Genomic DNA, 11,807 nt, shown 5'->3' with positions numbered 1-11,807 from the left:
AGCTCCATTGCTCCTGCATGTGCAACCAATAGTCTTAACAAAGAGAGCACAAGCTGGCTAGATATTCCATTGAACCTCTTAGCTAGCAGTATATTCAAAGATATATAGAAACCGGAACCTGTTTATGATTTTCCAATTCAAGTACAATGTCTCAGTTTGTGATAACTAAATTTCACCACCTTGGCTACTCCTCTTCAGTTTTTTAATTAAATTATTAAATATCTACCTGATGGGATCAACTACTGCGCTATTCAGTCTGTCTATGGATAATGCTAGATAGATTAATAAATGGACTATTGGGCCTAATCTTCCATGCCGTAAAGCATGTTTGGGCAGCGATATTGCCCTTGAGAACTCTCTAGGACAAACGTTGTAGACGATAGCCATGTAGAACTTTGGAAGGTTAGTGGTCCTAATGAAGAAGAGTCTGATATTGAGGAGTAGTTGACTTGAATGGATGAAACTTACTAGGATGGATGAAGTGAACCATGTGCGTGAAAGGCCAGTCATGGAAGGACTGTTCTTCTGGAACTGATAGAGTCTATAGAATGGTCTACACTTCTATACATTTTGATTCCATTATAAAATTAAATAAGTTTTTCTGCAGCTGGACAATCATTATCGAGGCACTGCTGATATTTGGCAGTCAAATCAAATGGTATGATCACTAGAGGGAAGCAACGAGTAGCAGGGTGGTCAGCATAGGCGTTGACTACTGCATGCAACAAAGGGGTCCTATTGTTTACGGTATCTAAGCGACCACCTGCACTGTTGGAAAAGGAGTAGGGGGAGGAGAAGGATGTCATGAAGAATGAGTGGAGACTCCATGTGTACTAGCATTGTGTTCCTAACTCAAAATCCTTGGGGGGAAGTTTCAAGCCCAGGGAGGAGGTGCCCAGCGGGTCGATCATGTTCTTGTAACGTTCTCCACGGTGCTTGGCGAGGAACGGGCCCCAGTCTGGCTGTGGGGAACACACCAACTTGAGTCTCTGTAAAAGGGCATAAATATTGTGACATTAAAAGAGAAATTACATTGTGCACTAGTAATAGGATGGTATTTAGTTAAGCAGAGCATGGCAGAGATGGACTCAAGTTGAAGAACATTTAGTTCAAGTTGACTGTAAAGAGACTTTGCTATGAACAGACGTTTATAAGAATTTAAATGCCCACTCTTAAAGGACATCCGAGGTGAAAATAAACTGACGAGAAAAACAATTGTATCTATGCTCCTTCTCCTAAAAATGATTTTTTTTAGATATCCCACAGTTTTATTTTATATTTAAATCTAGTTTTTAAGTTTTTACTGTTTCATTGTCTCTGCTCAATGACACCATCATTGAAGTATGCCAGAGATCAAATATATGAATTATTGACCCTTTTTACCTCTTTCCTGCTTTCAGAAACTATTTACTGACAGGAAAGTGTTTTATGGTTGTAATTACTTATCACTGAGAGTTATGCTATAGTCTGACGCAGTCCGACCCGGGCAGTAACTGTCACTTGCATACCTGATGTTTAACTTTTTCAGGCAGAGAAAGAAAAAAAGGAACACAGCCTAGTTATTTGTGTGCTAGGCACTGTACATACACACGTCTATCTCATCATGTCACACGTCACCTCGGTTGTCCTTTAAACTGATAGATAAGTGATAGTTTTGAATACAAGAAGAGTGATCAGAGTAAATAGAGGCTTGATGTTAGGAAACCTGTATGGAACATAAGTGCCCCAGGGGGGTACTTACCTCGAGAGCAGGAAGCCTCTGGATCTTAACCTCCCTGGCGGTCTATTAAAAACCGCCAGGGGGCAGCGCAGCCGTTTTTTTGTATTTATTTTTTTTTAAATAATGTAGCGAGCCTAGGGCTCGCTACATGATAGCCGCTGTGCAGCGGCATCCCCCTACCCTCTTCGATCGCCTCCGGTGATCGGCGATCAGGAAATCCTGTTCAAAGAACGGGATTTCCTGAAAGGCTACCCCCATCGCCATGGCGACGGGGCAGGATGAAGTCACCGACGTCATCGACGTTGTGACGTCATCGGGAGTCCCGATCCACCCCTCAGCGCTGCCTGGCGCTGATAGGCCAGGCTGCGCAAGGGGTCTAGGGGGGGGGGGGGTGCGGCAGATAACGGCGAATTGGCGGAGGGCGGCGGAGATCGGTGTGCTTACGCAGCTAGCAAAGTGCTAGCTGCGTGCAGCAAAAAAAAGATTTTGCAAATCGGCCCAGCAGGGCCTTAGAAAACCTCCTGCGCGGCTTACCCTGAACTACGTTCGGGGTTACCGCCAGGAAGGTTAATGAGGCTTCCCTCGTTCTCCGCAGTAGCCCTGATCCAGCATAGAGTGCAGTGACACACCTCCCGCAGGTGCACTAGGGGCTTACCGCTCTACTTGCGCCTGTGCAGTAGAGCGGACCTGATCAGGCTCTGCTTTTTCCGCTGGAGCAGTGAGCAGCTAGTTTTTCTGCACAAGGCATGACACTGAATTGTGATAGCCGTGGAGTCAGATGACTGCTGTGCCTGCGCAACGCGCCAATAAGCCCTTGTCGGCGTCCTTTTGGGGGTCTCAAAGTTGGATCAGGGCTGCTGAAGAGGACCAGTGGCTTCAGTGACAGAGATAAGCTGTCTTGTACTACTCTCTGCAGTAAAAAGTATATGTTTTTACACACAGGGAATATGTGGAAGTGCCTTCAAGTGTTCTTTTTTGTAACTAAGAGTAGTTACTGAAATTTTAGTTTGGGGAGTATGATCCCACTTTAACTACTTGCTGACGGCTCCATGCCAATTGGCTGCGGCAGCCCCAGGACCACTCCAAGCCAATTGGCGTGAATTGCTGGGAATAGGGATTGCAGGAGATCGTGCGCATCTCTGCATAAAGGACGGAGCTCCGCCTATCTACTGGGAGACTGTTAGACGGCGAAACTGCTGTCTAATAACTCTGTACAGCGCTGCGATCAAAGGCAGTGCTGTACTGGGGACAGCTGTCCCCTCTGTAGGCAAAAAAGTGATCCGCTGTCATAGCCTGAAGCCTATGACAGCCTACCACGCTGATTGGCTGGCGGGGGTATGGAGGAAGGGGGGATTTAAAAAAATAACAATAAAAATAGGAAAATTTATAATAAAAAAAATAAAACAAATATTTATTAAAAAATAAATAAACAAGGCCGGAGGGATTAGACCCCACCAACAGAGAGCTCTGTTGGTGGGGAGAAAAGGGGGGAGGGAATCACTTGTGTGCTGTGTTGTGCGGCCCTGCAGCGAGCCCTTAAAGCTGCAGTGGCCTATTTTTTTAAAAATGGCCTGTTCACTAGGGGGGGTTTAAGACCCGGTCCTCAAGAGGTTAAAGCAAATCTGAAGTGAAAATAAATTTGTGATATAATGATTTGTATGTGTAGTACTGCTAAGAAATAAAACATTAGCAGCACAGATATTAGTATCATATTGTTTCCAGTACTGGAAGAGTTAAGAAACTTCAGTTGTTATCTATGCAAAATAGCTTTTGTGAGCTCTGCGACTTTATAAAGTTGTGGACAGCACTGTCTTTTGAAGCACTTATCTCAACTGTCTCATTGTTTCTTCTTTGCTTATCTTTTTTTCTGCAGAGAAAAGGTCAAAAGGTCAGTAGCCTGCACTGTAAAATCATTTAAAATGCTGAGTGTAGTGTGGAAACTGCAATTATTAGAGAATGATGCAATGCTATAAAAAAAAAGCTATATACCTATAAAAATATGACACTATTTTCTTTGCTACTAATGTTTTATTAATTATCCGTAGTACACAACCAATTCATTATATCATGAGGGTTCTTTTTTGCTTCAGTGTCACTTTAACTATAGGCTAATAAGGAGTTCTTGCTTAGATAACACCAAGCTCTGCCGCTGGGTGTGGTCAGGACAAGAAGAGCGTTTGTTCCCAGAGTGGTGACCGGAGTTGGTCTTTAACCAAAGTTTCACAGATTACAATGGCCCTAAAATTCTCCCCATGACTTAGTCCTGTCACTGCCCGGATTGCGACCATCCCAGTAATTGAATTTCTGTTTATGATCAATTTCTGGCGCACACGCAGCAATCTACATTAATAAAAATAAATACTCGCTTTTGAGATTTTAATTATCTAGCGAGTAACTGTTGTGTTAATCGAGCACCGGGCAAATTAAAATGGGTTTCCATTTTTATGCTTTTTCATTGCTTGAAAATGTAATTCAATAGAGGTGAATTTTTTTTTCCTCTCTCTAAAATGACATAAAAACAAACCCCCAACATTTATCGCTTTATGGGCCATTAAAATAAATTGAGCTTTGATTGCGTTATTTTTTTAATCTCCGTTAAACTGCCATTTTCACCCCTTGACCTCCTGAGTAAGCGGTTGTAAATGGCGCGGCTGAGGCGGATCGCTGGGAAGGGGCGAACAACGTTTTTTGGCAAGTTATCTGCCGCAGTGAGGGGCACTGTAGTGTTTTTATGCCCAAGCTGTGCAGGTGGCTTGAATGGGAGAGCAGCGATGAGTTTAATATGCGAAACCGGTCGGGCACATAATAATGAAGATGCTGATTGGTTACCTCAATAAAGTTGCCTGGAGCCAAATACATCTTGATGACAAACATGATGGGAATCCAGATGACAGAACATGCGCACATTAGCCACCCTAAGACCATTGACCACGTAGGGTAGTGATAGCTGCCATACGTCATCGGCTCCCACTGCCACAAGCTGAAGGACAATATAAACTAGAAGGAAAGAAATAAAGCGTGGTTTTAGGTATCATTATGTTATACATTAATTACAGGACAACTTCACTCAAAATTTGAGAAACATCTCTTTCCTCCTGCATTGGTGAGATTTTGTTGGAGTAGTTTGTGCCCCGTTCCTCCCATAATAGGGAATTTGCTCTGCAGTATTAAGTGATTCTTGTTCTTCTGTACCAGAGCCAGATTACTCACATAGATGGGTGCCTATGGCCTGAATGCCATTTCCTCAGATATCAAGCTTCAAGCTCTCCTTACTAAAAAGGCCAGGTGGCAGGCAGTGGGGAGCCAGTATTGTTACTTTGACTAGGGCTCTATTTTACTGTAATCTTTCTCTGCCTCCTACCACAATAGTGAGATTTCCCTGCAGTAATTTGTGTCTCCTCCCCTCCCACAATGGTGAGATTTCCCTGCAGTAGCTTGTGTCTCCTCCCCTCCCACAGTGGTGTGATCTCCCTGCAGTAGTTTGTGTCTCCTCTCGCACAATGGTAAGATTTCCCTGCAGTAGTTTGTGTCTCTGCCCCTCCCACAATGGTGAGATTTCCCTGCAGTAGTTTGTGTCTCCTCCCCTCCCACAATGGTGAGATCTCCCTGCAGTAGTTTGCGTCTCCTCCCCTCCCTTAGTAGTGAGATTTCCCTGCAGTAGTGTGTGTCTCCTCCCCTCCCACAATGGTGTGGTTTCCCTGCAGTATATTCTGTCTCCTCCCCTCCCACAATTGTGAGATTTTCCTGCAGTGGTTTGTGTCTCCTCCCCTCCCACAATGGTGAGATCTCCCCGCAGTACTTTTTGTCTCCTCCCCTTCCACAATGGTGAGATCTCCCTGCAGTAGTTTTTGTCTCCTCCCCTCCCACAATGGTGAGATCTCCCTGCAGTAGTTTGTGTCTCCTCCCCTTCCACAATTGTGAGATCTCCCTGCAGTAGTTTTTGTCTCCTCCCCTTCCACAATGGGGAGGTTTCCCTGCAGTACGGAGGAAAATCGGTGGAGGCTCCCTTAAAACTTATTAAAGCCAATATAGGGTATTCTAATCAAAATGAAAATATAAAAAATAAAAGAGGTATCTTACCTCATCAGAAGACTCACATAGGTGGAAAAGGGAGTCTTTATTAAAATTAAAGGGTTAAGCTGTAGACAACGCATTTCACAGGACACAGTCCGCTTCATCAGGTCAATAAACAGAAACCGTAATTGCCAGCCGTGCAGTGCGGGAGCGCATATAGTTTTTCTATATATGCGCTCCCACACTGCACGCCTGGCAATTTTTTATATTTTTATTTTTATTAGAATACCCTATATTGGCTTTAATACGTTTTAAGGGTGTCTCCACCGATTTGCCTCCGTATCCCATACCTCTTTGAGGTGCCACTATATTGCTGGGGAGACCTTCCACCAGTATATAGGACCACAGGAGGAGAGCGACCGTCTGGTCCCAGCAAATTGTCTGCCTAGACCAGGCAGGGGCAAACTTGGCCCTCCAGCTGTTAAGGAACTACAAGTCATGACTGTGGCTATAAGACTCCTGCAATGCATTGTGGGACTTGTAGTTCCTTAACAGCTGGAGGGCCAAGTTTGCCCATGCCTGCTCTAGGCAGACAATTTGCTGGTAGGGATGATAAATAATATGCAAATAATGTTGAGTTGATGCAGGAATATGCACATGTTTGTATGCAAATTTATGCAGCTTAAAAAGTGGACCAATCAAATCTTACCTCAGCAGTATTTGATTGGTTCATTTTCAAGCTGAATACACATGCACACAAAACTTGCATAATGCTGCATCAACTCAACATTATTTGCATCTCATTGGCCATCCCTATTTGCTAAAGTGGTTGTAAAGCCGGTAATTACAGCTGCCATGAAGCCACTATCTATCCATGCGGCTGCAAAGCCACTCAAAACAGCTAACTAGAGAGTCTGGCTACAGTGGCACACCCAGGGCCGGGCCGAGGCTAGAGAGGCTCCAGCCTCAGGGTGCAGTGTAGGAGGGGGCGCACAACTCACTCAGCTGTTATTCCCCTATTGTGTTTGAAGCAGAGAGAAATAAGAAAAGGGGATACATGGCAGTGACTGCAAGCCAGATAACTAGAGATTAATGTGTTGGGGGCCCTGGGGCACCTCTTAGTCTAATAGCAATCAGTGTGTTACAGCTGGGGTGGGAGGGATGGAGGGGCGCACTTTGGGGTCTCAGCCTTGGGTGCTGGGGGACCTTGTTCCAGGTCTGGGCGCACCCTTGCATCCAAATTACTTACCTGGTGCTGCCATAGCTATTACATTGCAGCCTATGGCAGTGCCCGAAATTAGCATGCGCCCATTTTTACCTGCTCTGAATTTACCTGCTCCATCCTGAATTGGCTTATTGGTGCCAGCCATTCAGTCACCAAAACATCTTTTTTTACTGTTGCTGAACACACTGCAGGGCCGGATTTACAACTCAGAGGCCCATAGGCAAACTCCGCCCCTGTACACAGAGCCACACCCCCAAGTAAAAATATTTTAAACTTCTTCCTTGTGTAACTAACTGTCCTTAGAATCTTACACTCTAATCCCTGTCTCATACCATCCTTAGTGACATGAGACAAGCATTAGGGAGTAAGTGTCTGAGGTTAGTGATCAGAGGCAGGGATTAGACTGTAAGCTCCTGAGGTCAGTGATCTGAGGAGGGAGCCGTCTCTCCCACATAAGGCGCCTGTAAGCACGGGCCTACAGTGCCTTATGGAAAATCTGGCCCTGCATGGCTGATTGGCTGTCAGTAAAGTTTTTACTTAGTGGCAACAGCTGCATGCTTACCAAATATGCATCATTTAGCATGTGCCAGCACTGAGTCCACTGTACTGACTCAACCTGCTGCTTCGCAGTAGCCCAAGTATTGCACTGCTACTATATAACAGTTTAACCTCCCCCCCTCCCTCCCCCCAGATCACATGGTCTCAGTTGGGGTACAAGCTGTGCAGTTCTGTTTTTCTATAGCAGCCTAGCAATGTTTTTCTCATTCTAATTTAGGAGCATAGTGACTATGGTGAGTTAGGAAGAAAAAAAAAAGAAAAAAATAGATAAACGTATTCTTTATATAATAAACATACTGAAAGCCGTAGACAGTCTGCGTGCAATAAAATGGATCATTATCTGCTGACACAGTGGATTTGTGCCCCCGATTTGGATATTTTATTCATTAGCTCGCTGCCGCTATACCATGCTATATAATTTATTCCGGTTTTATAATTCATTCTCTGAGTGCTACCACTGCATTCTGCTGACATCTAGTGTCTGAAAAAGTGAACTACAACTGGATATTGCAAAAAAGGAAATTGGGGCTGATTTATCAAGCTAATAATGTAATGAGTAAATTCCTGCAAATATCCAGTGGGCAAAGAAAAAGAAAGTGAGGCAAAGCCAGCAGCTTGTTTGGTTACCCAATAGCCAGACCACAGGCTTTGATAGGATAAACTTAATTACTTTCCTCAGACTGCGAAGATTCAAGTTAAGAGAATATTAGGATCATAAATAACGGGACCAGTACAATGCCAGGGCACTATCTGCATGACGTTTGTATGTTCTCCCTGTCTGTGTGGGTTTCCTCCGGGCATTTAGTTTCCTTCCACATCCCCCAAAAAACATACAGATAAGCTAATTGGCTTTCCCCTAAATTGTCCCTAGACCAGGATGCATGCACTACAGGATACATACAGTGGCTTGCAAAAGTATTCGGCCCCCTTGAAGTTTTCCACATTTTGTCACATTACTGCCACAAACATGAATCAATTTTATTGGAATTCCACGTGAAAGACCAATACAAAGTGGAGTACATGTGAAGTAGAACAAAAATCATACATGATTCCAAACATTTTTTACAAATAAATAACTGCAAAGTGGGGTGTGCGTAATTATTCAGCCCCCTTTGGTCTGAGTGCAGTCAGTTGCCCATAGACATTGCCTGAAGAGTGCTAATGATCTAAATAGAGTGCACCTGTGTGTAATCTAATTTCAGTACAAATACAGATGCTCTGTGACGGCCTCAGAGGTTGTCTAAGAGAATATTGGGAGCAACAACACCATGAAGTCCAAAGAACACACCAGACAGGTCAGGGATAAAGTTATTGAGAAATTTAAAGCAGGCTTAGGCTTCAAAAAGATTTCCGACACCTTGAACATGTCACAGAGCACTGTTCAAGCGATCATTCAGAAATGGAAGGAGTATGGCACAACTGTAAACCTACCAAGACAAGGCCGTCCACCTAAACTCACAGGCCGAACAAGGAGAGCGCTATCAGAAATGCAATCAAGAGGCCCATGGTGACTCTGGACTAGCTGCAGAGATGGTGGTGGAATCTGTCCATAGGGCAATTATTAGTCGTGCACTGTACAAAGTTGGCCTTTATGGAAGAGTGGCAAGAAGAAAGCCATTGTTAACAGAAAAGCATAAGAAGTCCCATTTGCAGTTTGCCACAAGGCATGTGGGGGACACAGCAACTATGTGGGAGAAGGTGCTCTGGTCAGATGAGACCAAAATGGAACTTTTTGGCCAAAATGCAAAATGCTATGTGTGATGGAAAATTAACACTGCACATCACTCTGAACACACCATCTCCACTGTCAAATTTGGTGGTGGCAGCATCATGCTCTGGGGGTGCTTCTCTTCAGCAGGGACAGGGAAGCTGGTCAGAGTTGATAAGAAGATGGATGGAGCCAAATACAGGGCAATCTTGGAAGAAAACCTCTTGTAGTCTGCAAAAGATTTGAGACTGAGGCGGAGGTTCACCTTCCAGCAGGACAATGACCCTAAACATAAAGCCAGGGCAACAATGGAATGGTTTAAAACAAAACATATCCATGTGTTACAATGGCCCAGACAAAGTCCAGATCTAAATCCAATCGAGAATCTGTGGCAAGAGCTGAAAACTTCTGTTCACAAACGCTGTCCATCTAATCTGACTGAGTTGGAGCTGTTTTGCAAAGAAGAATGGGCACAGATTTCAGTCTCTAGATGTGCAAAGCTGGTAGAGACATACCCTAAAAGACTGGCAGCTGTAATTGCAGCAAAAGGTGGTTCTACAAAGTATTGACTCAGGGGGCTGAATAATTACGCACACCCCACTTTGCAGTTATTGATTTGTAAAAAATGTTTGGAATCATGTATGATTTTTGTTCCACTTCTCACGTGTACACCACTTTGTATTGGTCTTTCACCTGGAATTACAATAAAATTGTTTCAGGTTTATGGCAGTAATGGGAATTTAAACGTTTTAATTACCGGGAAAAATGGGTAAATAAAGTGTGTGGGTTTAAATTACGGTAGCATGTATTATTTTAAAAATATAATGGCCGAAATAATGTATTTTTTATTTATTTTTTCTTATTTTTCCCATTAGAATTCATTTAGAATAAAATAATCCTTAGCACAATATACCACATAAAGAAAGCCTAATTAGTGGCGAAAAAAGCAAGATATAAATTGTTTTATTGTAATAAGTAGTAATAAAGTTATAGGCAAAATAATCTTCCATTCATTCACCTATAACTTTATTACTACTTATCAAAATAAAGTAGTGAAGGAGAAAATCCTGAAAGGTGAAAATTGCTCTGGTACAGAAGGAGAAAAACCCCACAGTAGTGAAGTGGTTAATAAATGTGATCAGAATTTTCCATGGCTGATCAAAAAATATGACATTTGATCAATTTTTTCAGAAAATTGATAGACTGTAAATTTCTTAAAGTGACCTTGAGCAGTGGTTAAAACTGGAAATCTGAACATACCTGGGGCTTCCTCTAGTCCGCCGTAGCCTACGAGGTGACCCAGAGAATGCCGAGGAACCTTGCGGGCTACTGGGGACTGGAGAAAAGCCCAGGTAAGTTCAGAATTCCATTTTTAGCCGCTTCTCAGGGCTCCTTTAAGAAATGTACACTCTATCAAATTTCTCAAGAATTAAGATTTTTCAGATGGTTTGTAACGTGTGTGTTCAATTTTTCCCCAATTATAAAAAAAATTACAAATTTTTTGATCACAATACTCCACCATGAACAATTAAACAATGTAAAAAAAAGAAAACAGGAAGGGAAATTCTATAAGATCTATTGATCAAAAAAAAAATGTAAACATTAATTTTTCTCTATACAACCAATGATTTTTAATTCCCACAAAATGGGAAAACTAATGTAGAAATGAATTAATGTTAATTTTATTGTATTCTGTTTGGCCATCTTAAAGAACACCTGTAGTAAGAAGGATAGGGAGACTGGCCTATTTATTTCCTTAAAAAAATTGCACATTGCCTGGCTTAGCAAAAAAGTACCACCCAAAGAAAGCCTAATTTGTAGAGGAAAAAAAAACCCAATATATACTGTAGATCATTTTGGTGTGATAAGTAGTGATAAAATTATTGGCCATTGAATGAGAGGAGTGTGGAATGTGAAAATTGCTGTGGCTTTTAAGAGGAAATAACCTGTGGTGGGGAAGTGGTTAATGACTAAAGAACAGAAGTAAAATGAATCTGCAGCGCAGTGTGCTGACCTCCCTGTAGTGTGTTATAGCTGTGTGGGCAATGCCCATCCTTATGACTTCAGTTCATATCTAACAGTTATAACAACAAGAATTCTGCTTACGGTTAGAATGGTCGGCGTGACGAATGCCCAGCAAACCCTCCAGAAACGACCGGGCTGGAATCCAATCATCATCTCAATGTCTTCACAGAACCTCTGCAGACCTGGAGGCAAAGACCAAAAACTATCAGGAACACAACAAAAACTTTTACCAAAAGTGACCCTGTAGTGACATACAGTAGAATGTAGCCAATTGTTGCCACCAGTGATAAATGTCAGAATGTAAATCAGGGTGAGAAAAGATTTTACAATGGGCCAACACTGACTAAATGATCTATAATTGACTATTGTAAAAAATAAGCAATTTTATTCTTTACGATATTTTCACTGCAGTTCCTCTTTCAGAACACAGACAAAAAAAGTCTACGGTGTGGCAGAATGGCAGACCTCGAAACGCACAGACAGAGTTTTCATAGTTGCATCAATATTTATCCTTATGAGTTCAGAAACTCAGGAAAATTTAAAAAAGTAATCATTCT

At 42.6% G+C, this 11,807-nt stretch overlaps 1 protein-coding gene across 1 annotated transcript in view; it reads right to left on the bottom strand.

Moving 5' to 3' along the window:
- Positions 1-793: 793 nt before the first annotated feature.
- Positions 794-11,807, bottom strand: part of SLC6A5 (solute carrier family 6 member 5) — a 168,860-nt gene continuing 157,846 nt past the window's right edge. Inside the window, exons 14-16 of the mRNA XM_068259883.1 lie at positions 11,332-11,432; positions 4,550-4,717; positions 794-989 (exon numbers count right to left, since the gene is read on the bottom strand). Coding sequence (XP_068115984.1) covers positions 834-989; positions 4,550-4,717; positions 11,332-11,432 — 425 coding nt within the window. The 3' untranslated portion in view covers positions 794-833. The remainder of the gene's footprint in view (positions 990-4,549; positions 4,718-11,331; positions 11,433-11,807) is intronic.

This window comes from Hyperolius riggenbachi, chromosome 11 (assembly GCF_040937935.1).
Source record: "Hyperolius riggenbachi isolate aHypRig1 chromosome 11, aHypRig1.pri, whole genome shotgun sequence".
Taxonomy (NCBI): Eukaryota; Metazoa; Chordata; class Amphibia; order Anura; family Hyperoliidae; genus Hyperolius; species Hyperolius riggenbachi.
This window is presented reverse-complemented; position numbering and strand designations above follow the sequence as displayed.